The 27,626-nt window shown below is 39.7% G+C and overlaps 1 protein-coding gene and 1 pseudogene across 1 annotated transcript in view; both read left to right on the forward strand.

Annotated features, from left to right (window-relative positions):
• The first annotated feature begins 10,333 nt into the window (after positions 1-10,333).
• NT5C1B (5'-nucleotidase, cytosolic IB) overlaps positions 10,334-27,626 on the forward strand; it is a 26,990-nt gene continuing 9,697 nt past the window's right edge. The window contains exons 1-8 of the mRNA XM_006880722.1: positions 10,334-10,411; positions 10,952-11,140; positions 11,953-12,084; positions 12,611-13,087; positions 13,302-13,469; positions 14,555-14,684; positions 20,078-20,200; positions 20,878-21,056. Coding sequence (XP_006880784.1) covers positions 10,334-10,411; positions 10,952-11,140; positions 11,953-12,084; positions 12,611-13,087; positions 13,302-13,469; positions 14,555-14,684; positions 20,078-20,200; positions 20,878-21,056 — 1,476 coding nt within the window. The remainder of the gene's footprint in view (positions 10,412-10,951; positions 11,141-11,952; positions 12,085-12,610; positions 13,088-13,301; positions 13,470-14,554; positions 14,685-20,077; positions 20,201-20,877; positions 21,057-27,626) is intronic.
• On the forward strand, positions 21,130-23,828 carry LOC102847374 (annotated as a pseudogene).

Genomic DNA, 27,626 nt, shown 5'->3' on the forward strand with positions numbered 1-27,626 from the left:
GAATTTCCAATTTCTTGACACTGAAATGCAATTAATATTGAAGGTTGTATTCTTTGATCGTCTGTAACAAGTGCTTCAAATCCTCTTCACTTTCAGCAAGCAAAGTTGTGTCATCTGCTTAGGTTATTAATGAATCTTCCTCTGATTCTCACACCAGACTCTTTTTTTTCAGAGTCCAGATTTTGAGTAATTTTCTCTGTGTACACATAGAATAGGTATGGACAAAGGATGTAACCCTGACACATCTTTCTTGATTTTAAAAGGCTTCAGGCCTTTTGTTCATAGGGTCGCTATGATTCGTGCTCAATTCGATGGCAATCAACAACAGTGTTGCCTTGCTCTGTTCACAAAACAGCTTCTTGGCCTAAGTTTAGTTTTCATAAGAACATAATTAAGTGTTCTGAGACTGTCATTCTAATTCACTGATTCAGCAAAGTGACAGAGTAAAAGATAAAGACACAAAACTAAGACAATATCTCTAGCTTACTGTGCACTCCTGACTGCTTCTATCAGGGGAATTATTATTTTTTAATTAATTTCAATGAACATTTACAGAGATTTAGCGTTTCCATTCATTCATTATTGCACTTTTCTCCCCGCCCACCCCACCCCCACCCCCAGTTTACTCTTCTCTTTGAAAAGTAAAAGAAAAATGCCTTTATTGGTATACAATGCCCACCCCCACCCCCACCCCAAGTATACTCCACTCTGCAACCTTCATTCTGGACTCTTATGATAATCATAATGCCCTAAAATATGTTGCTTTTAAACTGTTCTCTCCCTCATTGGTTTCAATGTCATATACATAATTCATCCAGTTTGTCTCATTCTTACCCTAACCCTGATGTCAGTCCCATTCTACAGCAGTGGCACTATGCAGTGTTTGTCCTTTTGTGACTGAGATACTTCACTCGCATAATGTCCTCCAGGGTCACCCATTTTGACTATTGCATGAGTTCCTTCTTTTTCAATGCAGCGTAGCGTTCCATTGTGTGAATATACCACGGCTTCTCTATCCATTCCTTTGTTGATGGGCACTTGGGTTGTTTCCAACTCCTTGCTATTGTGAACAAAGTCGTGATAAACATGAGTGTGCATATATGTGCTGGGATGACAGTTATGGTCTCTTTAGGGTATATTCCCAGTATTGGAATTGCTGGGTCAAATGGTATCTCTATTCGCAACTTTTTGAGAAAGCGCTGCACCACTTTCCACAGTGGTTGCACCATTTTACACTCCCACCTATAGTTAATAAGGGTTCCAGCTTCTCCACAACCTTGCTAGCATTTGTTGCTTGCTGTTCTGTTAAATGTTGCTAGTCTTACTGGGATGAGATGATATCAAACACATCCAAAAACTTCTCCAACAGGGTAAAAAGGGAAGCCACAGACTGGGAAAAAGTGTTTGGTAATGACATGTCAGACAAGGGACTTCTATCTAGAATTTATAAAATACTTGAGTACCACAACAAGATGTTGTTGTTGTTGTTGTTGTTGTTGTTATGTGCCATCGAGTCACTTGCAGCTCATAGCGACCCTACGTACAAGAGCTCTATACGTTCTTCTATCCTGTGCCAACCTAGCCATCTCAAATGCACTTATTTCCACCTCTCCAGTCACAGAATCGATCCATCTCATCAAAGGTCTTCCTCTCCTTCACCACCCCTCCACTCTGCCAAACATGATGTCCCTCTCCAAGGGCCAGTCCCTCCTTTAAACATGCCCAAAATATGTCAGAATGAAGTTTAAGAATCCTAAAGCTAAATAATCCAATCAAAAAATGGGCACAGGATATGAACAGACACTTCACCATGGCCAATAAGCACATGAAGAAATGTCCAAAACCCCTAGCTCTGAGAGAGATGCAAATCAAGGGGTATTAATTTTTTTAATCTAAGTAAAAAGAAGTTGTTTCCATCTTTTCTCTATCCATCATGAGAATCCTTGTTTTCTTGACATTGAGATGCAATCCATATTAAAGATTGCATTCTTTGAGCTTCTGCAGCAAGTATTTCAAGTCCTTACTTTCATCAAGCAAGGTTGAATTATATCTTTGAAAAATTAATACCCTCGATGATGTACTGAGCTGTGGTGTTAGAGAAAAGTATTGGACATCTCATGGACAGCCAAAAGAACAAATAAATACTTCTTGGAGATGGTGCAGTCAGAGTGCTCACTGAAGGCAAGGCTGATGAGGCTTTGCCTCGCATAATCCAGGCATGTTGCTATGATGGGCTATTCCTTAGAGAAGGACATAATGCTTAGAAAGGTGGAAGGTTGGCGAAGTAGAGAAAGACCATTGACCAGGTGGATTCACACGGTGACTGAAGCAATGGGCTCTAATGTGTCAGAAGGTGTGAGGCTAGCACAGAATAGGACAGAGTTCGGATCCATTGTTCACAGGGTCATCATGGGACATACTTGACTCAATGGCATCTAACAACAACAACAATTATGAACCATGAAAAAGAAAACTACTTATAAAAGCCCCTCAAAATTAAAATTTTTAGTAATAAATCTAAACAGAGATACAACAGATGTACAGAAAATTATAAAACAGTACTATAAGAAACCTATATAAATGGAAGAATTCATGATGTTCATGAATAAGAAAATGTAACACTGAAAATGTCAACATTAATATCCCAACTGAGATACCATAATTATTAATTAAAGAGATTAAAACTCATAACTTTACATAAAAAGAGACTCCAGATAAGCAAAGCAGTGTTGAAGAAGAAAAATAAAGTAGGTAGCATTACATAAACTGATTTTAAAACCTACTACATAGTCATCATACTGTTAGTGTACAACAACAGACACATAGACTAATGGAATGGAATGGAAACTAAAAAAATATGGACAGCTTATTTGTTTACATAAATATGAAATTCATTAAGTGGACTAAAAGACCACTTGCTCATTAGCATGGTTGTTGTTGTTACATGTATTGAGTTGCCGGCGACCCATAGCAATCCTATGTACAGCAGGTCTGAACCCTTCTCTGTCCTGAGTCAGTCTCACTAATTCCAACACACCAACACTCATTGTCTCAGCTACTGTATCAATCCATCTCATCTGGGATCTTCCTCTCCTGCATTGTCCATCCATCATTCCAAGCATAATGTCCTTCTCTAAACACTGGTCTCTCCTGGCCACATGCCCAAAGTTTGTGAGACAGAGCTTCAAAATCTTAGCCTCCAAGGAGAAAATTGGTTTCAACCTCTCCAAATCAGACTGATTTGTTTTCTTGGCAATCAGTCCATGGTATGTTCAAGACTCTTTTCCAGCACCACAACTCAAAGACATCAATTCTTTTTCTGTTCTCCTTTGTCATTGTTCAGCTCTCTGAAGCATAACAAATAATTGTGAAGACCATGGCCTGGATTTGGTGCACCTTAGTCTCTAGACTGACATTGTTGCCAGCAGATTTTTCCAGTGCAATTTGCCTTTTGATTTCCTGACTGCTCGTATTAAGAGTGTTGATTGTGGAACCAAGCAAGCTGTAATTGTTAACAACCTCAATCTCTTTTCTATCTTTCATGGTGTTATCAATTGGCCCAGTGGTGAGAATCTTTGTTTTCTTGGTGTTGAGCTTCAATTCATATTGATAATTATAGTCCTTGACCTTCTGTAGCAAGCACTTCAGGTCTTTTTCCATTTCAGCATGTCATCCGGATAAAATAGGTTGCTGAGGTTTTTTCCAATCTTGATGCCGCATTCCTCCCTGTTTCCCAAATGATCTGTTCTGAATATAGACTGAAAAGGTGTGGGGATAGGATACATCCCTGACATACTCCTTTCCTGATTTTGAACCATGCAGTGTTTCCCTGCTCTGTTCTGAGAACTGATTCCTGGTCCAAGTATAAGTTGTGCATAAGCATAAGTAAGTGTTCTGGGATTCCCATTTTCTCAAGGTTAGCCACAATTTGTTGTTATTCACACAGTCAAATGCCTTTGCATAATCAACGTAACACAGATAGACATTCTTCTAGTACTCTTGCTTTCTGCCAAAATCCATCTGGTACTGGCAATAATGTCTCTCTCTAGTGCTACAACTTTTTCTAAACCAAGCTTGTGTTTTTGGTAGTTCTCTGTCAGTTTATAGCTTGCTCTCAAGCAGGTTTTCAGAGGCTTTAAATTTCACCAGAAGAGACTGTCTACCTTTCTCTTCTGGAGTCACTACTAGATTCAAATTGCCAGAGAAGCTCCACCTTTGGGCTAACAGGGCAACTCCCTATGGACTGTGCCCTAAAGACTTCTAGTGTGTAAAACACAGCCTCTTTACCAAATGGTGCTGCCAAAACTGGATATTCATTGGAAAAAAATCTAAAATAAGGTCCATACATCATACCATATACAAAACTAGCTCAAGATTGATCAAGGACCTCAGTATAATACATACCTAAAATAAAAATTAACAAAATAAAAGTTAAGCAAATTTCGGAACCCTAATTTATGCCAAAAATTGACTATCAAATATAAGTAAACGTGAAAAATATCAGAGGATAAACTATTTGACTGAGATATTTTAATAATTAAATGTTTATGTGCATAAAAAGATTTCTAAGAGTAAAAATAAAGTCTCCAGATTAGGAAAAAAGATTTGGAAAAGAGACATATACCAAAGAATTCATTTCTAGAATTTATAGACAACACCACTCATCACCTCAATAAGAAAAACATAATCCAATTACATAATGGATAGAGGATATGAAAAGATACTTCTCTAAAGAAGATTCTGTAATCACTGTTTTCTCCCTTTTTAAAAAATAAATTTTAATGAAAGTTTACAGAGACTTAGGGTTACTAATCATTCACTGTTGTACTTCTCTCCCTGCCCACTCCCTTTTCCAAAATTCACTCTTCTTGAAAAATAAAATAAAAACTCTTTCATTGTTATGTAATCCTGCCCCCCCGCCCCAGTCCACTCCACTGTGCAGCCTTCATTCTGGACTCTTGTCATGACAATAATACCCAATCATATATCCCTTTTAAACAATTATCTCCCTCTTCTGTTTCAATGCAGTATACATCATTCCTCCCCTCCTTCTCTGTCTTCCCTCAACCCCGATGAGAGTCCTTTTATATAACAGTGGCCCTATGCAATATTTGTCTTTTTGTGATTGAGATATTACACTCAGCATGATGTCCTCCAGGGTCACCCATTTTGCATAATATTAAATGAGTTCCTTGTTTTTCAGTTCAGCGTGGTATTCCATTGTGTGAATAAACCAGAGCTTCTCTATCCATTTGCTCTTTGATGGGCACTTGGGATATTTCCAGCTTTTTGCTATTGCTAACAAAGCCTCAATAAACGTAGGTGTGCATATATCTGTTGAGTGGTGGTTATGGTTTTTTTTAGGGTGAATTCCCAGTAGTGTAATTGCTGGGTCAAATGGTATTTCTATTTATAACTTTATGAGAAAATGCACTTACAGATAATGAATAACGGTTCCAGTTTCTCTACAACCTTGTCAGCATTTGATGTTTGCTGTTCTGTTAAATTTTGCTATTCTTACTGGGGTGAGATGATATCTCATAATTCTTTTGATTTGAATCTCTCTTAGAGCTAGGGATTTTGAACATTTCTTCATGTGCTTGTTGGCCATCTAAATGTCTTCTTTGGTGAAGTGTCTGTTCATATCCTTGTGCCCATTTTTATATTGCGTTATTTACCTTTATCTTGTTGTGGTACTTGAGCATTTTATAAATTCTAGATATAAATCCCTTGTCTGACATGTCATTACCAAATATTTTTCCCTTCATATAGTGAGTCTGAGAGAATTTCATCTTAAACTATTTTCCGAAATATTTTCTTTAGGATTGGTTGACAGTTATTTTCTGAATGTTTGATAAAATTCACTTGTAAAGCCATTTGGTCCAGGACTTTTTTGGCTGGAAGTTGTTTTATTACCTTTCCAATTTCTTCTTTTGTAATGGGTCTGTTCAGGTGTTCAATTTCATTTGGTGTTAATTTAGGTAGGTTGTGAATTTCCAACTATTTTTTCCATTTACTCTAGGTTTTCATATTTGTTTGAGTATAATTTTTCATAATATTCCAATGTTAGTCTTTTTATTTTAGTTGGTTCTGTTGTAACATTGCCCATTTCATCTCTTAGTAAGATTATTTGTGTTTTTTTCTGTCTTTTCCTTTGTCAGTTTTGTTAGTGGTTTGTCAATTTTATTGACCGTTTCAAAGTACCAACTCCTTGTTTTGTTGATGGTTTCAATTGCTTTAAGTTTTCTATTGCATTTATTTCCACTCTAATTTTTATCATTTCAGTTGTTTTAGAGGATGTTGGGTTTTCTTGCTGTTCTTTTTTCAATTTGTTGGAGATGTAGGGTTAGAGAGTCAATGATCATTTTTGCCTACCCTCGATATGTTTGCTCACTGCTATAAATTAGCCTCTCATTACTGCTTTGACTGTTTTCCAGAGGTTTTGGTACATGGTGTTTTCATTGTCATTTGTTTCAAGAAATTTTTCCATTTCATTTTTTATTTCTTCTAGTAACCAGTCATGTTCAAGCAAGGTGTTGTTCAGCTTCCAAATGTATGATTTCTCCCCCCTCCTTTATCCTCTTGTTATTAATTTCTAATTTTGTAGAATTGTTGTCTGAGAAAATGCTTTGTATTATTTCTATGATTTTTAATTTATTAGTGCCTGCCTTGTGACCTAAAATGCAATCTATTCTGAAGACTACTCCATGCACATTGGAGAAGAAGGTATACTGTGTTTTGGGGGGTGCATTAGCTTATAAATAGCTATGAAGTTGAGTTGGATTATTGTGTGGTTTAATTCTTTAGCATCCTTGTTGAGTTTTTTCCTGGTAGTTCTAGCTTTCCTTAAGAGTGGTGTATTGAAGTCTCCAACTACTATAGTAGTGTTTTCTATTTCCTTTTTCAGTTTTGTTAATGTTTGTTTTATATATTTTGCAGATCTTTCATTTGGTGCATAGATATTTATTATTGTTATGTCCTCTTGTTCTATTGACCCTTTCAGCATTATGTAGTGGCCTTCATTGTCCTTTGTTATGGTTTTTGCATTGAAATTTATTTTATCAGAGATTAATATTGCTACTCCTGTATTTTTTCTGGTTGCCATTTGTCTGGTATATTTTCCCATCCTTTTATTTTTAGTCTTTATCTTCATTTTTCAGATGTGTCTCTTGTAGACAGCACATAGATGGATTTTTGTTTTTTATCCAATCTGCCACTCTTCTTCTCTTCAGTGGTGCATCCAAACCATTCACCTTCAGTGTGATTCTTGAAAGGCAGGGTTTTATAGCTATCATTTTGTTGAGTTATTTTTGGTGTTGTTGCTAGTTACTTTGGTTCATGATACCTTCTGTGATATCTATGTAAGAAGGCACCTTTCAGTGTTTTCTGCAACACTGGTCTTGTTTTTACAAACTCTCTTAGGTTCTGTTTTTCTGGGAATATCTAGATCTCTCCTTCCTATTTGATGGATAATTTTGCTGTGTACAGTGTTCTTGGTTTACAGTTGTGTTCTTTGAGTGTTTGATATATGTCCTTCCACCTTCTACTCTCTTCTCGCTTGCATGGTTTCTGCTGAGAAATCAGCACTTAATCTTATCTGCTCTCCCTTATAGGGTACTCTTTGTTTCTCCCTCACTGCTTTCAGAATTCTCTCCTTACCTTTGGTTCTGGAAAATTTAACTCTGATATGCCTTGGTGTTTTTCTTTTGGGTTCTAGTCTATATTGCTCAGATTCATGAATATATATGCTTTCATTCTTCATTATACCTGGGAAATTTTTCTCTAGTAATTATTCCACAACTCTTTCAGTGCCTTCACTTGCTTCTTCCTTTTCTGTGATTTCAATGTACATTTTATTTCTCTTTATGGTGTCCCACATTATTCTTGGTTTGTCTTATATTTCCTTCCTTTTTCATTCTGCTTTTTAGCTCTAGCAGATCAGAGGTGACAATTCTGTCTTCAATTTCACTGGTTCTATGTTCCATCTCTTCAGCTATGCTCATGTGTCCCTCCGTCATGTTGACAGCCTCTGAAACATTGGACCTCATATACTGGATCATGATTTCCTGGTTTTCAAGTGCTGCTAATGCCTCATTGTTTTTAAATTTGCATTGTTTTGGATTCTTTATTTTTAAGCTCCTCCTGGCTTTTGCTTGCAGTATCCTGTAATTCTTCACGTTTGTCTTTCATCCACTGAAATATTCAATCATTATTCTTTTAAATTCTGAGTCAGAAAGTTCCATCAGACTTTCTGGCTTCAGTAAATCCATTGATACTGTGTCACCTTTTGGGGGTGACATCCTGCTTTGCACTTGTGTAGTGTCTGGGATTGCTTTCTTCGAGACATTGCTATGTTCTTGATCTCTATAAAACAGTTGGGCAGCTATCCTACTTGTATTTTTGTCTGAACTTATGGCTCAAGGGAAAGGTCGGTTCAGAGCCTGTGACCGCAGCTTCTTGTAGGTAAGTCAGATCAAGGTGCTCCAGATTAAAGGGAAGTTGATTGACTGGGTGTGTAGGCACAGTTGTGGAGCCGAATGAGGGTGGAGCAGGCATGGAGTGGGCAGGGTGACCACAGGAGAAGGTCAACCACTTGCAGGACCTCATTCAGACCTCAGTTCTCTGGGTGTGCTCACTAGTAGGGGTCCCTACTCAAATTCCAGCTGTCTGTTTCCCACACAGCGGCTCTCACTCAGTGGTCCCTGCCCAGTGGCCTTGCCCAGGTGCCCTCGCACAGTGGCCGCTGCCCCAGCAGGGCCCTGGGTCCAGAGGGACCTTAGAAAACTCAGTCAAATTCCCACCAACCCACTCACCTGTGGCTGATCTGTGGTGTCCCCAAATTTCAGTCAAATTCTCCCTGGCCTGCTCACTCTTGGGCACTCTCCCAGGCAGTCAACAGTGCCCAAGAAAACTCAGTTAAATTGCCACCAGCCTGCCCTTTCCTGGGCAGTTGGTGTGGCACAAAAGAACTCAGCCAAATTCCTACCAGTGGGCTAGCTCTTGGGTGTTCTCCCAAGCAATCTGTGGTGCCTGAGAAAACTCAATCAAATTCTTACTGGCCCACCTGATCATGGGTGGTCAGCAAGGACACAAGAAAACTCAGTCAAATTCCAACAGACCTACTCGCTCTTAGTGAGGCTTAAGAGAACTCAGTTAATTTCCTGCTAACCTTCTTTCTCCTTCTTTCTCAGCTGGCAGCTTCCAGCTTTGGCCAGGCCCCTGGCACAGCAATATGTTCCGGTAGTTCCAAAACTTAATTGTTCCAACAAAAGTTCTGATTCAAATTTCTACTGTTCATGGTCAGTCTCTGTGTGGTGTGAAGGTTTCTCTAAAGGCCCGTCTCTATGCAGCCTGCTGTTCCTCTGGTTCTTCACATTGCACTCTCCACCTCTGTCATTCAGTTTACAGTTCTCTCGATCATGCCCAGAGAGGCTACTCAGTTTGCAGCTGTCCCTCTTGTATTGTTGAGGCTACCTGTTCTTGTGGAAACTTGCAGGGACCTCACTCAGGTTGTAGCTGTATGTCTTGCCCCCGTGGGGCTGGCTTCCAGGTGGTCATGTGCAAGTACTTTAGTCAGGTTGAAGATGTCCACCTGGCACACCATGTGGGTGCAGGGCTGCATGCTGCCAGGGGCACCCAGGCTGGTGTGCCGCTGGGGGCACGAGTCTAAGACACCACAGGGGGTATGGGGCTGGCGGTCTGGCAGGGCTAGTGGTCAGTTCACAGATGTTAAGCTGTCAAATAACCCGTTCAGCACATCAGACTGTCCGTGTTGCTCTCTGCGCCACCCTTGTAGCTCTCTGCGCCGCCCATGTCACCCTCTGTGCTGCCCACATACTGTTGCTACTGTTGAAGCTGTTTTGTTAGCAGTAGAAATAAGGAATATATACATATTTATCTACACATATGTATATACATATTTATTGTTGTTGTTGTTGTTGGATACCATCTAGTCATAATCAACCCATAGCAGACCCTCCAGTGGATTTTCAGAGACAGTTAATAGTGCAGGAGGAGATTGCCCATCCTTCTCCCATGGAGCAGTTGGTGGCCTTTGGGATTTCAGTGCAAATTCTTACCACTACATCACTAGAGTTCCTGTGTATACATATAGAGATAGATATGAATATATAGCTATATATCTAGGTAGGTATATGTATGTATGTTTTTATATCTACATATGTACATGTTTACACTAAGGTAACAACAGTATTTATATTCAGATAGTAACAGAGCTCATTTTTAAATATCAAACTCAATGTTTCTAGTGTCTGTACTATTTTAAAATAAATAAACAAACATTCTTTGTTTCCATATTAAGAAAGGGGCCAGGATGAGGTACTCAAAAGAAAGTCTTGAAGGAGAGAAAAGAAGAGATTCTGATAAACAGGGAATTCGTCAGACCACCCAGGTGAGCTGATCTCTGCAGGAGGAGTGAGAAAATTAGAAGGCAGAAAGAAAAATTTAAAAGAAAGTTAGTGTGTTAGGGAGCTTTGGGGGAGGAATGTAAAGAGTTGACATTTACATTAATGGAGAGGTTAAGAAAAACAGGAAGTCAATACCTGCCTTCTCTTCTAGTCCACATCCTCCATGTTCACATAGAACATGTGGCATAAAAATGCAGGTGTTTCCTCTGCTCAGAGGAGCCCTGATAGCACAGTGGTTAAGCACTCAGCTGCTAACTTTAAGGTCAGCAGTTCAAACCCACCAGTTGCTCTTCAGGAGAAAGACATAGCAATCTGCTTTCATAAAGATTATAGCCTTGGAAGCCCTACGGAGCAGTTCTACTCTGTCTAATAGGGTAGATATGAGATGGAATTGATCCAAAAGCAACTTTTTTTTTTAATTTTGGCCTCTGCTCATCCTATTAAAGTAGATTAGTCTTTGTTCAAATCAGGGAGGGAAGGGCAATCTGGCCATCACATTGACCAATTTCTGCACAATCTTTCAGATGAGGCCTGTATTCTATCCGAATCACTTGCTGAGATGTTGCCCCATGCGAGGCCACTCGTCGTGTAGACACTGCCTTTGTGCAGCTGAGGGAGCAGGATCAGTACACCTTGGCCCCTGTCGCACAATACGTATTTATATTCACATGTGCCTGTTGTGGGAGCAGGGCCAGCAGATGACCATGATCAGGGTGAGCAGAGATGCACTATTAATCTGAGAGGGGAGTCACAGGCAATCTGGGTGAGGGGAAGGATACGGGAAATAAAATTACTCCACTTGCTTCTCCATGGTCTTCTCCATCCCTATCTCCTGAAGGGAATTATAATAGGTGACACTAGGCTTTATTTTCTTTCATGCAGCACCCTTGGGAGCCCAAGTGCAGTCTTACACCTGTACCAATAAAATAAACACAGTTGCGACTGAGTCAGTTTTGACTCAAGGTGAAATTATGTGTAGATGCAGAACTGCTCCATAGGGCTTTCAAAGCTGTGACCTTTCAGAAGCAGATCACCTTTCTTCCAAAGTAACTCTGGGTGGGTTCAAACCACCAACCTTCTGGTTGCAATTGAGCACTTAACCATTTGTGATACTTAAGGACTTGTACTCATGTACCAATGGCCTTCATATATGTAGTCTGACAAAAATTATGGATATATCTTTTTAGCATCTCTGTACAGGTTTACCCTGAAAAGAAGAAATGGGAAGAAGAGGGTGGCGGGGGGGAATGGCCAATGCTATAAAGTTTTTTAAAAGCCGGTTAAAGATATATATTTATCAGACTTATTTCTTAGTTTGGGATATTCTTCCTATGGGTCTACATTTTGTTGGCCATTCAGAAGTTAGGACTGCATCAAAGCTAGAATAAGGTGCACAGTTCAGTAAAGGATTTTAGAAGACAAGGAACATTGTCTTGAGTCCTGAGATCTTTAGCCTAATAGGGTTATGTGGTAGGCGCATCTAAGACGGAGTGGCCCACCTCTAAGTCTCTTCTCTCCTTGACAGGGATCACAGGATTTGTCAAAGTCAGATTCTAGAGGGTATCTTGATCGAAATCAATGGCCCCGGATTTCACGGAGACCATCCACCAGGGCTCCATCCATAGATGAACCCAGCAGCAGGAATGCCAATATTAAGGTAGAGAGAAAGATGAAAATGAAAGATTAGACGCAAAATTCAGGATTATTATTTACTGATGCTTTCTATGTGCCAGTCCCTTTCCTCTATTCAAGTCAGGGCTTATTTGATAGCAGAGAAAATTGAGATAGAGTAGCTTGGCTAGGTTTCACATTCACTGACAGTAGAGTTGAAAATTAAAGCATAGGGTTTCTCAGTCATTCTGTAATTCACTCACCAAAGAAGGGGCCCTGTGTCCCACCTACAAATATGTAAGGTGTTGATGGAGTTGTCATGGAGAAACAAGAGCAAACTGTCCCTTGTGTTCATTTTACAGAAATACTAAATTCTTGGGAGTCCTAAAATACCTCAGCCACTTTTCATATAATTTAACGAGGCTGAGAGGGAAACCAAGATCCATCTAGAGTTGAGGAACAGAGTAGGGACTGGCATGGGAAAGGGATGGGGCTGGAGTTAGCTTGATCAGGGCTGGGGCAAGGACCCTGGTTGGGCCTGGAATCCAGATCCTTCTTTTCTCTTACTTCAGCCTCCTAACAGCTCCACCACTTCCAGGACTCCATCCACCTCCCCTAGCCAGCACGAGTCTTCGCCACGGCAGCTGTCCGCTCAGCCTTCGCCCTCCATGCAACCCAAGCCACCTATACCACCAGACTCCCGGCCTCCCACGCCTCCAGAACCTGAGCCAAGCTCCCGGAGAGGTTCCAAAATGAATGAAAATCCAGAAAACTGGTTCCACGGCAATGTCCGGGATATCCAGGATGCCCGGGCATCTCCCCAGCGGGAGTATCCACCCACACCACCCGCTGAATGGAGAGCCTGTTGTCAGAGGAAGGGCTTTTACTCCGCCTCCTCTCAGCAGGACCGCGACTGTTGGTCTGAATTGCAGGCACCAAAGCAGATGCACATGCAGCAGCCTCGGCTGGACGAGGATGATGACGAGTCCTATTGGGCATCTGTGAGGATGATGCACGAGAAGAGCCCAAGCAGCTCACGCCCTCGGCCGGTGAGCCAACATCCCTGGCCTTGTCGCCCACACCTTTCTCCTTGTGCAGAGAGGCCCACGCCAGCACCCTCCAGCTGCTACACTTCTCCCCATGCTCACCCCAAACCTCCCTCCAGTGTCCCAGTTCTCCATATAGAAGCTCAACTGTTTTCCCCCTCCCTACCCTATAGAATGAACCCTGAACCCTTTCTGACCTTCTGACATCTCTCTGCAGCCCAAACCCAAGCATGCCATCACCATCGCAGTCTCATCCCAGGCACTCTTCAACATGATCGACGACAGGAAAATCTACGAGGAAGATGGCCTCGAAAAATACATGGAATATCAGCTCAAAAATGAGAACGTCGTCTTGACCCCGGGGCCCGCATTCCACTTTGTGAAGGTACTTGACAAGGCAGTTTTGTGCCATTCCCAAGGCTCAATGATGTGGACTGACCTAAGGCTAACCCTTGATAGCTTGTTCGCGTTCCTTTATAGTATATACTTCTCTCGTGTCATTTCTTTCCTGATTTCGGTTGACTCCAGGTCAGCTTATGCTTTCACAGCGGCTTCTGGGGAGGAAGGGACATCACCCCCCAGCTCTAGATTTAGGATGTTTGGTCTCCTCCTTATTATGTACCATGGGGTGCGAACCAACTCACAGCTGACTCTTCAGCACGTTTTCAGAGATGGTGAATCAGAAAGGAGGCAACTGCCCATCTTTTTCCTACTGAGAGGGTGGTGGAGTCTATAACTTGACAGGACTTACCACTGAGCTCCCGGGACTCCCTTCTAGGGTAGGAATCATGGACCTGCAATAGAAGCTTTGTCTCCCTTCCAAAAAAGTGAGACATTTAATGGATTTAGTATGTAGGCACAAAAATACAATCCCTAAAGGGAGATGAAATTCCTTTTTCAGCTGGGTTTTATCTTCCTTGTTTTCACCCCTAAAACATAACATATTAAATCCGTGATGCTCCTGCCACTAAGAAACATGACTTTTATGCACAAACTAAGGTTCGTTGACATTATACAGAACTGCATAGCATTTATAACTCTAATCATATACATAACTGATACTAACATTGCATACATGCAAAAACAGATGATACCTCTACAAGTTAGGGGTATAAATAGTTTTAGGGCATACTACAAGCATGAGATTAAACCACATAGCTAGTCTACAAAACCCATGTTTTAAAAATAGACTTACTACTGATCCTTTCTCAACTAATCGCCACCCTGGGATAAATTCTAAGCCAAATATTCCAACAATTTTCCAAAAAGCATTACCCATTTATTCAGTACTGAGGTCCTATGTCTGAGAAGCTAAAATAGAGCTCTACCTTTTAAGGAGCCATAATGCTTCAGTAAAAGCTTTGAAACTTAAATTTGACGTTTAAAGGGATTTTTGTCTTTTTTTCTGCCATTCTCTCAGTACCTACCTTGCCTGCCTCTCTTTAACACATTCATGTTTGGAACCTGCAGGCACTGCAGTATGTCAATTGTCGACTTTGTGAGCTGTATCCCAATGAACAGGACTTATTTGATATTGTACTGATGACTAATAACCATGCTCAAGTGGGAGTGCGGCTTATAAACAGCGTCAATCACTATGGTAAGTAAAATAAATACCATGTGGAAGACTTGCTTGCTGCTCTGGAAGAAAGAAGCCATGTTATTTTGCTAACTGTGGCCTAACTAATGCAGTGTCTTTGATACTGACACCCCCTTCTGAGTGAGGAATGTTTATTTGCCTATGTCAGAACAAGAGAGACCATGTTCATTTTTAACTCCAGCACAGAATTGGGCCCAAAGCCCTGGACTTAACTTGTCAAGTGTGAATTTCAAAGTCTTAATCCTAGGTTCTGCAATATATTTCTCTGTTTTATGTTTTTCACTTCTGAACTTGACTTCAAGGAGCCGTCAACCCAAAGGCTTTCTCTCTCTGATCAAACTTCTTGCTCACCACAGATAACTGTTAAAAGTTTAAAGGTTTCCACCTCTCCTTTTCACTCTTAGAATTTGATTTTCCTCATCTGTTCTCACTGCCTACACATCATATACATAATCATAAGCAGCACAATTGCCTTTATTCCTTTACATGGAGAATTTGATTCACTCTAGGCTCTATTAATGTTATTTCAAAAGGGAGGGGACACTAAAAAAAATACCCCACTTAAGAGTGGCATGCCAAGTCTTTTGGTGACAAGTCAAAATAAGCCAAATGAATTATTCTAGATTTGTTTATAAATAACCAAAATTTATTCTAATCTATTAGATCTATATATTGTTCTTGTTTTTAAGTGCCAGAGAGTTGATTGTCACTCAAAGGAGCTCACTGCACAACCGAGAGGAACACTGCCAGGCCCTTTATCATCTTCACAATGCCAAATTTGATATCTGTCCTTATTGCAGTTGCTTTGTGAATCCAGTCTCTTGAGGGGCTTCCTCTTTACTCACCCCCTACTTTACTAAGCATGCCTTTCTTCAGGGACTATTCCCTCTTGATAACATGTCTAAAGTATGTGACACAAAGTCTTCCCATGCTTGCTTCTAAGGATCATTCTGGCATTTGTTCCTTCTCCTAGCATCCTACTTTTGTGGTTGTTGTTAGGTGCTGGTGAGTCAAGTATAAACCATAATGACCCTATAAACAGCAGATTTGAACCCTGTCCTATCCTGTGCCATCCTCACACTTTCTGACACATTAGCGCTCCCTGTGGCAGCCACTTCATCAATTGAGGGTTTTCCTCTCTTTTGCCAAACCTCTACCTTTCTGAGCTTCATGTCCTTCTCGGAGGAATAGCCCCTCCTAGCAACATGCCTGAAGTATGGGAGATGTAGCTTTATCATTTTTGCATTCAAAAGAGCACTCTAGCTGCACCCTTTTCAAGACATATTTATTTGTCCATAGGATGTTCAGTACTCTTCTCCAACACAATAGCTCAAAAGCATCAACTCTTCTCCTGTCACCCTTCTGTCTTTCTCCAGCTCTCGGATGTATATTAAGTGATCAGAAAGACCATGGCCTGAATCACACACACCTTTGTTCTCAAAATGAATAGAAATCCCAGAGCTGGTATCTCACAGAATGGGGAATATTCTTTATCAACACCATCATTAAAATGCATCAATTTTTCTTTAATCTCTTATATTCTGCATCATCAATTTTTCTTTAATCTCTGTATTCATTGTCCAACTTTCAATTCATGTTTTTGTTGTTGTTATGTGCTGCCAAGTCCCCTATGACTCCTTGCGACCCTATGCACAACAGCCCTAAACTCTGCTCTATTCCTTGCCAGTCTTAGTGTCTCTGACACGCCTATCCCCATTAACCTAGTCACAGAATCAATCTGTCTTATTGAAGGTCATCTTCTCCAGCGCTGTCCCTTCACTTTTCAAATCATAACTTCCCTCTCCGAGGACTGATCCTGCCTTGCAACATGTCCAAAGTATGTCAGATGAAGCTTCAGAATCCTTGCCTCCAAGGAGCAACCCGGCTTCACCATCTCCAGGTCAAACGTGTTTGTTCTCCTAGCAGTAAATTCAATACTCTTCTCTTGCACCAAAGCTCAAAGGCATCAACTCTCCTTCTATCATCCCTAGCCATTGTCCAGCTCTCTGAAGCATAGGAAGTAAGTGCAAAGACCATGGCCTGTATCAGACACACCTTAGCCTCCAGACTGATATCGTTGCTCCTCAGTACCTTGGAGAGGTCTCTGACAAGACTTTCCCAATACAATTCATCTTTTAATTTCCTGGCTGCTGGTATCAAGTGTTGGTATAGAGTCAAGCAAACTGAAGCTGTCAACAATTTCAATCTCTTCATCATCCATCATGATGCTGCCCATCAGCCCAATGGTGAGAACCTTTGTTTTCTTGATGCTGAGCTTCACTCCATATTGAAGGCTGCAGTCCTTAAACCCCCACAGCAAGTGCTTCAGGTCCTCCTCAGTTTTAGCAAGCAGGGTTGTGTCATCTGTATAATGCAGATTGTTTACCTCCCATCCTGATGCCACACTTTTCCTCAAAGAGCCTAGCCTCCTGGATAATCTGCTTCATATATAGATTGAAAAGATATAGAGAAAGGATACATCCTTGTCACACACCCTTCCCAATTTTGAACCACGCAGTGTTTCCTTGCTCTGTCTGACCACTGCCTCCTGGTCCAGGTATAGGTTTCACACAAGTACAATCAAGTGTTCTGGGATTCCCATTCTTCTCAGAATCAACAAACAGTTCAGTCCTGGAGAAGGTAAAGCAAAGGTACTCCCTGGAGGCAAGGATTTTAAAGTTCTGTCTCACATACTGTAGACACATGGCCAGGAGGGACCAGTCCTTGTAGAACATCAGAGTTGGAAGGGTGGAAGGACAGCACAGGAAAGGAAGACCCAGGATGAGGTGTGTTGTTGACTCAGTTACTGGAGAAGTGGGATTTGGTCTGTTAGAGACTACGAGATTGGGTTAGGATAGGGCAGGGTTCAAAACTGTTGTACATAGTGTCGCTGAGTCACAAGCAATTTGATGTTGTTGTTCTTGTTGTTGTTGTTAAATGTCGTCCAGTTGCATACTACTTATAGTGACCTTATGAACAAACAACCCCGTTCTATAACTATTGTCTTTTCTCTAATGTTCATAGAGTTTACAATGGCCTACTATTTAGGAAGCAGATATCAATCTTGCTTCCATGTCTCTTAATCTGAAAACTCTACTAAACTCTGTCCATGACACACCATTGGCACAATGTTCAGTATCACAGCAATCCCAAATTATCTCAGTACAGCAAAGGAACAGACTAGTGCTACACCACTTAGAGCAATGTGCTTCCCAAGCACAATCAGACAAGGGCCCAAAAGACTTTTAAATACAAAGCGCCCTCCCATCCCCAGGTCCTAATTAACTTAAACAAGAGGCTTAAACACAAGACTAAATCCAAGTGGTGAATCAACATGATTGTTAAGGAAACAAACAAACAAATAACCCAACAATTTATACCCAACTTTCAACTAAACAAAAAGAACCTACTGTCCAGAAAGCAACTCCTTCATACATGAGTCTCCAAAATGGAATCTTAGTCAATCCCAACTGACTTTTAAATGCACAGGCCTGCCCACTAGGTCCTGACTGACTTAAACAGGAGGCATAAACACAAGACTAAATTCAGGCTGCCAATCAGCTTACACCTGATTGTTAACAAAACTGAATCAATCCATCTCATGGAGGTCTTCTTCTTTTATTCTGTCCCTCAACCCTTCCAAGCATGACATCCCTCTTCCAGGACTAGTCCCTACTTGCAACATGTCCAAAATATGTCAGACAAATTTCAGAATCCTTGCCTCCAATGAGCAGCCTAGTTTCAACTTCTCCAGGAGGAACCTGTTTGCTCTGTTAGCAGTCTACGGTATATTCAATACTCTTCTCCAGCACCACAGCTCAAAGGCATCAATTTTCCTTCTATTATCTCTAGTCATTGTCCAGTTCTCTGATACATAGCAAGTAATTGCAAAGACCATGGCCTGTATCAGGTACACCTTAGTCTCCAGACTGACATCATTGCTCTTCAGTATCTTGGTAAGGTCTCTGATAGCAGGCTTTCCCATTATAATTTGTCTTTTAATTTCCTGGTGGTTGGTGCTAAAAGTGTTGATTGTGGCACCAAGCAAACTAAAGCAGTTAACTATCTTGTCATCATCTATCATGATGCTGCCAATTGTCCCAGTGGTGAAAAATCTTCATTTTCTTAATTTTGAGCTTCAATCTATATAGAAGGCCAAAGTCCTTGACCTTCTGCAGCAAGCACTTCATGTCCTCCTCAGTTTCAGCAAGCAGGGTTGTATTGCCTGCATAACACAGATTGTTGATGAGTCTTCCTCCAAACCTGATGCCAAATTTCTCCTCATAGAGCCCAGAGAAATCCTCAATTTAATCAACTGTGGCTTTTATGGTTGGGGTGTGTATTTTAATAATAGTTACATTTACAGGACTTTCATAGATAGATAGATAGATAGTATACTGTCACTCACAACACTGTACTTCAGTAGATCATGAAATGCAATTTTTGCTAAAGTATGCTAAACTATTCTTCAATTTGCCTTTCTTGCTAACTTACACCATTTATATTTTTTATCTATGGTGGAGCTTATTTTATAAAATTATCACCAAATACTCAGTGATGATTTGTTGTTTTATTTTTTAATTGTCATTGATCTGAAAGACATTTATTTATACATTAGTATTTACTCTGCTAATAACTGCATTTAAAATTTCAGGTCAAGAAGGAATTTTTTTTATCATTTTCAGCAAATTATTTCCACTAGTGTTACTTATTATTACCATTGTACTTTAATTGAAGAAGTATAAAATGTTAATGAAAATAGAGTCATACCTTAACTAACCTTTAAAAGAGTGAAAAGACAATAAGTCAGTGAAAAGTGTACTGAGTTAGCTAGACAAGTCAAACATGTGGGTTCAACTCTACACAAGTATACATAAACCAGTGGACTTAGACAAGTCTAGAGTGGTCAATTTTCTTTTTAGCAATAGAGAGAATAATACCTTCCATGTACTTGTTTTAAGAGTACACTGGAATAGCCTATGTGAATCTAGTGAGCTTTGGTGGAGTACTCCATTAGGGAATTTGCACTTTTAAGACAAAAGAGGTTCCATTCTGACAGTTCAAATCCACCATCAGTTTCAGGGGAGAAAAGTGGGTATTTCCTTTCATGTAACTTAGAGCATCTGAAAACCCACTGGTGGTTCAGCATTGAGTTAGTTCTCAATGAGTTTTTAGTAGTATGTAGCTATACTTCATGAATTATAATGTACTCAACAAATCTTCCTTATGTAGAATAGCCTATTATATTTTCAATAATGGTATTTTGAAGGTAATTCTTAAACTTTATAGGCACGTAGCTGTTTGTGAGCTACCTATTAAGGGCACCCTGGATTTTCAGTCTTTTGTCTTTAGTTTCCACTGTCAGAATTTCTTTCTTTCTTTCCTCATAACAGGCTTACTAATTGACCGCTTTTGTCTGACTGGTGGGAAAAGCCCTATTGGTTATTTGAAGACCTATCTCACCAAATTGTATCTTTCTGTGGATTCTGAAAAAGTGCAAGAAGCAATACAAGAAGGTATTGACTTTGCTTTATCCCTCTAGTTAATCTAATACACCAACTCAGAGCAACTCTATAGTTAATCTAATTTTGTTTTAGTGGTTTCTTATATTGCATTTCACATCACATACAGTATTGCTGTCATTGTTGTTATGTAGCATTGAGGCATAATCAACTTACCGATGACCCTCTAGTGAGTTTTTGGAGGCAATAAGTTACATGGGACAAGATTGCTCATATTTCTCCCATATCTCATATGATAGCTCATTTTCATGGAGGCTTTCTGTTAAAGTATTCCCACAGGAAGCATCCCTTTAATCTGTCCTTTAGGATTTCCTAGAAGTAGCCATCCTCAGGGATGGTCTTATAACCTATCTTACATGCTTCTGTTCCTCAAAGAAATAGAGACAGTATGTAGAAAAAATATGAAAGGTGTTAAATCATCAGGTAATAGCTAAAGAAGCAACATAGGGTCTTGGAGTATTATTACATCATTATTTTCTTAATGGGGAAACTAAAACACATTGTCATGAGAAGTTGTTGTTGATTGCCTTCGAGTTGAGCATGTCTCATAGCAACCCTCTGAAAAAAAAGGCCTGAAGCCCCTCTACAACTACTGACATTTATAATAATTCATAGAGTTTCCAGAGGCATATTAATGAGAAGAGTTTTAATCAATTCTCTTTTTCTGTCAGGGATTGCTGCTGCAACGATGTTTGATGGAATCAAAGATATGTCTTACTCTGACACACAGCTTCGTTTGGCCTTTGATGGTGATGCTGTCCTCTTTGACGAGTCTGAACAAAGTGTCAGGGATCGTGGACTGGACAAATACTGGCAGCGTGAAAAATATGAGAATAAGCTGCTTGCTCAGGTAGGTTCAGTTAGTTTAATTTTGTTCTGTTATCTTTCAGTAAAAGGAGCTCTGGTGGTATAGACCATAGGGAATGGTGCTGCTAATACAAAGGTGTCACTTTGGTAACAGTTCCAGTCCACCAATGGCTCTTCAAGAGGAAGATGGGCCATCTCCTTCCCTGTGGTTTACAGCCTCTCAAAAACCCATTGGAGAGTCAGCTATGAATCAGTTCTGAGTGAGTGATCTTCAGATATATACTGTTCTCATTGTTAGGTGCCATCAAGTTGTATAAAACTTACAGTGACCCTATGAGCAACAGATATGAACCCTGTTCTATCCTATGCTATCCCCTCACACTTAAGCCTATTGCCACAGACATTATCTCAATTCATCTTGTTAAGGGTCTTCCTCACTTTCACTTTTCACATATGAAGTCTCCTCTCCAAGGAATAGCCTCTCCTAGCAACATGCCCAAAGTATGTAAGACAAAACTTTGCCACACTTAGCACTGAGGATATAAGTGTTACGGGTTAACTGTGTCAGCTTTAAAAGTTGTTTTCAGGCAGGTAAGTTCTTCTCAGTTTCCATTTCCTTTCTTGTGTATGTATATCTATGTGTGTGTGTGTGTGTGTGTGTGTGTGTGTTTGAATTTCTCATTTTGAAGCATCTGCTGCTATTTCTTCAAAAAATATTATTTTATTTAATTTTTCTGAAATTCTTCATCTTCCACAATAATTACTTTTCCACCTCTACACTGTGATTTAACAGGGGTTAAGGTAATAAAACTTAACAAGGATCCTCAAATTAGTAAGATCACTTCAAAAACATCATCTGTAGCAGTTTAACGTGCCTCTCGCCCTCTGCGCCTCAGAAGCCGGCGGCGGTGTTGGGACTCCTCGCAGCCCGGGAGGAAGGATATCTGTTTCGGAGGAGCTCGTGGCTTAAAGATTTTCCTTGGCTGCGATATTCCAAGGATACTGGCCTTATGTCCTGCGGCTGGTGCCAAAAGACCCCGGAGGACGAGGGAAGCTGGGACGCTCCTCTCGGCGGGCACTATGAGCTTTCGAGAGGGACTCGCAACTACAAGAAAACCCTTCTTCTGAGGCACCACGTCTCCACCGAGCACAAAGCCAACACCCAGGAGTCAGAAACACCATCAGAGGAGGGGTACTGTGACCTTAATAACAGGTCAAATGAGAACTCTTACTGCTATCAGCTACTTCGACAACTAAATGAACAGAGAAAGAAAGGTATTCTTTGTGATGTCAGCATTGTGGTGAGTGGACAGATCTTTAAAGCGCCTAAGAACATCCTGGTTGCAGGCAGCTGGTTTTTCAAGACTTTATACTGCTCTTCAAACAAAGAAAGCCCTAACCAAAACAATACTACCCATTTAGATATTGCTACAGTTCAAGATTTTTCAGTTATCTTGGACTTCTTGTATTCTGGTAACCTGGTGCTCACAAACCGCAATGCCATTGAAGTGATGACAGTAGCCAGCTACCTTCAGATGAGTGAAGTTGTTCAAACTTGTCGGAATTTCGTTAAAGATGCCTTAAATATAAGCATTAAGTCGGAAGCTCCTGAGTCTGTAATTGTGGACTATAATAATGGAAAACCAATTAATCGAGATGGTCAGTCTTCATCACGGGATCAAAAGATTGCCAGTTTTGGGGAAACACGGAATCTTACCAACTTGGCAAGCAATGTAAAAATTGAAAATGACGGTTGTAATGTCGATGAGGGCCAAATAGATAACTACCAGATGAATGACAGTAGCTGGGTCCAGGATGGCTCTCCTGAATTGACTGAAAGTGAATCTCAAGGTCAAACAAAGGTGTTTATATGGAATGATATGGGCTCCCAAGGAATTCAAGAAGCTAGCAAAACAAGGAGGAAAAATCAAACTGCAAAGCGATTTATTTATAATGTGCCACCTAATAATGAATCAAATTTAGACGATTGCTTGATAATGCAGCCACCTGTTGCCTATCCAGAGGAAGACTTGCCACATTCATCAAGGAAGAATCAGAGTTGGATGGTACTCTGCTATCAGGGCCAGATTGTGAGAGAAGTGTGAATGCAAGTTTATTGGTTGAAGCAGCCCCTAGTCAAGAAGGAAATGATGCTGGTACTTCACATGACTTCAAGTATGGGTTGATGCAAGGCCCTTCAAGCGATTTCAAGTATGGATTGATACCGGGTACTTCAAATGACTTTAAGTATGGGTTGATGCCAGGTGCTTCGAATGATTTCAAGTATGTATTATTGCCTGAATCTTGGCCAAAACAAGAAACTTGGGAAATTGGTGAATCAACAGTAGTGATGAGCAAGTTAAAATGCCCTCATTGTAACTATGTAGCCAAATACAGACTGACACTAAAAAGGCACTTACTCATTCATACAGGAGTGGGGTCATTTAGCTGTGAGATTTGTGGAAAGTTGTTTACTCAAAGAGAACATGTAAAAAGACATTCCCTGGTGCATAAAAAGGATAAAAAAAAATACAAATGTATGGTGTGTAAGAAGATCTTCATGTTAGCAGCCAGTGTTGGAATAAGACATGGATCTCAAAGCTATGGTGTTTGTGTAGACTGTGCAGATAAATCACAACCAGGAGGGCAAGAAGGTATAGATCAGGGACAGGATACTGATTTTCCTTGGGATGAAGAATTCGAGGAGAATGAAGTAGGAGAAGCTGACGAAGAGCTGGTTGATGATGGAGAAGATCAGAATGATCCATCTCGATGGGATGAATCAGGAGATGTCTCTATGTCTCTAGATGATTAACTGACCTACTATACTCCTCGAGGATGCTGCATTTGGACTAAATATGAATCAACAAATTGTCAAACTTGAAGGCTTGCATAATATGGTATATAATACGGTAGTCATGTTGCTGTGAAAACTGTAGGGTCAAAGCCTTATAGCAAAAAAAGAAAGAAAATTTTTAAAAAAAATATATTTGCACAGGACTGTACAGAAAACAACTTTGTGGTTGGATTACATGGAGTCCCCACATAATCCAGTTAGTTATCAAAGTAAAAATATTTTTTATTTATAGGGTATACAGTAACTATTGGGTCCTAGGAAAACACAGTCCCTGTCCTTGTAGAGCTTACATTCATGTGCCACTTTAACATGGATGAAGAAAATCCATTATGGATGTGCAGTGGCACCTGACCCAATCACTCTGTCCATCAAACCACTCAGGCTAGTTTGTACTAGCAGAGTTTTGTGACATGAATTTTACTTCACAAATGTAGAATGATGTTGCAAAGTTACCGTGGTGGAGTTGACAAATACCACTAAAGTGATTATTATTTAGAAGTGACTTTCTCCTGCTGCTTTAATCTGATAATGGTTACTATATGACGTTTTCTGACATGGTCTTCTTGGTTTTGGGTATCTGTTCTTGTTAGCCTTTTTTTTTTTTCCCAGTGAACTATACCTCAGTCCTATTTGAAAGACGTAAATCTTAATTGAAAGAAAAGTCATAGAAACAATAAGTAAAATTATTTGTTTTATAATCTCAAACGACTTGACGGCACATAACAACAGCATATCCTCCATGTCCAGTTTTGGTTAGCTTGTTATGCAAGCTAAGTGAAATAGCAGGATTTTATTCCTGTTCCCTTTTTATTATTAAAATTTACACAACAATTTAAAAAAATCATCTGTAAGCATTTGTTGATCCTCTTTGCCCATGACTTCACATTCAATAAATTGCAATTATCTAATTGAGAAAAATCTGAAAAACCAAGAGCTCGAATTGAATCAAGCCTAGATCAGGTGCAAACTAAGAACAACAATGGTATCAAACAAAAACAAAATACTTTGGTTATTTGGAATCAGTTCATTGACTGAAGTAAGAAAATCACAGTTTGAAATGAACAAAGTCTACAATCTGAGACGAGAAACTAGAAATGTCAAAACACTCTTCAAAGTGAATAGTAATTGCTTCTGTGTTAATCTATGACCCTTCTAAGGGTGTTTTAATTAATACAATTTTTGGAAGGTTTGTATCAGCTTTTTTAGAACTTGATTATTGCCATTTCTGCTTACAATTACAAAAGTATGAATAAGCTATTGAAATCTAAAAAAATCTTACTTTTTAAATTTATGCTACAGCAAATATTATTTAAATTTCAAATTTGTATGTTTACCTTTATCTTCCCTTACTAAACTGTTCTTTGACAAGCTTTAATCTAAGTTTGTAAAGTAGTTCAATATTACCCCAGTTTACTATTGCCAGGAATTTTTTACAGATTTTACACTAAAATCTATACATAAATATAGCTTTATTTAAGAATAAAATCTTCAAAAGTAAAATCTATAAATAAATCTTTCTAAAATTCAGAACCCACTGTATTATTATGGCTGCTGAAATGTATGCAATAAAACAACCAACCAAAAACCAAAACAAACAAAACAAACACCTTACTTTAAGACAATTTTAAAATGTCTTTTTTCTCATCTTAGGTAAACGATACCAATTTCTTTTCTACTTAGCATACATCAGGTTTTTCCTGTGTTTTAAATTAAATTTCCCCCACCTTAATTTGTCTTTAAAATTTGGGATGATTAACACAATTATCACAGGAATGCTCAATGAATTTCTAGTAAGCATGCTTGCTTTTTATATGCAATTTTCTGCCAGGGGACAAAAATAATTTTTGTTCTGTACATAGAATAGCTTATTCATAAAGAACTAGATTTTTCCAGGTGCATTCTGCTTGTGAGAAAAGTTAAAATTAGGGATTCCATCCCAGCTCTTCTGAAGGACAATTTGTGGTGGAGGTTGTAGTTTCGTCACAAAAAAGTTTAACTTGCTATTGCTGTTGTTATTTGCTGGCAAATCACCTGTGACTCACAACAACCTGGGACTATGCACAATAGCTCTGAACCCTTCCTTATCCTGAGCCACACACCTACCTCTATTATCTCAGTATGTAAATCCATTTCATTCTGAGTCTTCCTCTCTCCTTCCAAGCATATTGTCATTCTCCAAGAACTGGTACCCACTTGCAACATGCTCAAAGTATGTGAAATAGAGCTTCAAAATCCTTGCTTCTAAGGAGCAACTTGGCTTCACCACCTCCTGGACGGAACTGTTTATTCTTTTGGCAGACCATAGTATGTTCAGTACTCTTCTCCAACACCACAACTCAAGGGCATCAGTTCTTCTTTTGCCATCCTTATTCATTGTCTAGCTTTCTGATGCATGGCAAGTAATTGTGAAGATCATGGCCTACATCAGGCACACCTTAGTCTCTAGACTAGCATCATTCCTTTTCAGCACTCTGGAGAGGTCCCTCACAGCAGATTTTCCCAACGCAATTCGCCTTTTGATTTCCTGACTGCTGGTGTTGATTGTGGAACCACATACTCTGAAATTGTTAACAATTTAAATCTCTTCTCCATATAACATGATGCTGTGCCAGTTGGCTCAGTGGTGAGAATCTTTGTTTTCTTGATGTTGAGCTTCAGTGTGTATTGAAGGCTACAGTCCTTGACATACTTAAGAAAATGCTTTAGGTCCTCAATTTGAGCAAGCAAGCAAGGTTGTGCCACCTGTGTAGTGCAGGTTATTGCTGAGTATTCCTCCATCCTGATGCCACATTCCTCTTCACAAAGTCCAGCCTACCAAATAAACTATTTTGCAGATAGATTAAAAGGGTATGGAAAAGGACATGCCCCTCACGCAATCCTTTCTTGATTTTAATCCAGGCAACATTTCCTTGTTCTGTTCTGAAACTTGCTTCCTGGTTGATATTTAACTTATGATTCTCAAATGGAGGAGATCTAATAGTCACCAGCAAATGTGATGGGGGGAACAGAAAAATCTGACAACTCTCAGTGTAGTTTATGAGCATACACTGTGATTCAATGACAAATAACAGATGTCTCCTAATTCACTCTCTATCAGTCTTTTCCCCGTAGGTATGTGTGCAATGTCATACAAAGTGGAGGTTGTTGAGGTACAATGTACATATACTAAAAGATATCTTTTTAAACTAGAGTACTGATGAGTTTTGCTAAACTGTCTACATTGTAAATCATGCCAAAATAAAATTACTCATTTTCATCAATAAAATTCTCTTCTACCCTTTTACACTGCTAAATGAGACTGTCATATCTGGAGGAACATCCTTTCACTTTGCACATCACTCTTTGTCAATGTGCTGTATGAGGTAACCTGGGTTTGCTATGATGCTGAACCTTATGCCATGGCGATATAAGATATCAGAATGGTTTCCCATTGTGGATATTATTTGGTGGAGCTCTCAGTTTTAAAACAGGCTGGGAAGCAGGAGTGGCATCCACTTCCTAAACCACATGCCTCTGGAAACTCTATGAACTTGGAGAAACAACAATAGCTATGGAAAGGCATTAGGTCTTTTGTTCATAGAGTCACTATGAATTGACCTCGACTCGACGGCAATCAACAACACACAATAACACTTTTATTATACAAAGGAAGAGGAACAGTTATAAGCAGACACTGGTGATTGGGACATGGAATGTGAGAACCATGAATGTAGGAAAATTAGATATTGTTAAGGAAGAAATGGAACGCATAAATAT

This window comes from Elephantulus edwardii, unplaced genomic scaffold, assembly GCF_000299155.1.
Source record: "Elephantulus edwardii isolate Elephantulus edwardi_28Jun2011 unplaced genomic scaffold, EleEdw1.0 scaffold00009, whole genome shotgun sequence".
Taxonomy (NCBI): Eukaryota; Metazoa; Chordata; class Mammalia; order Macroscelidea; family Macroscelididae; genus Elephantulus; species Elephantulus edwardii.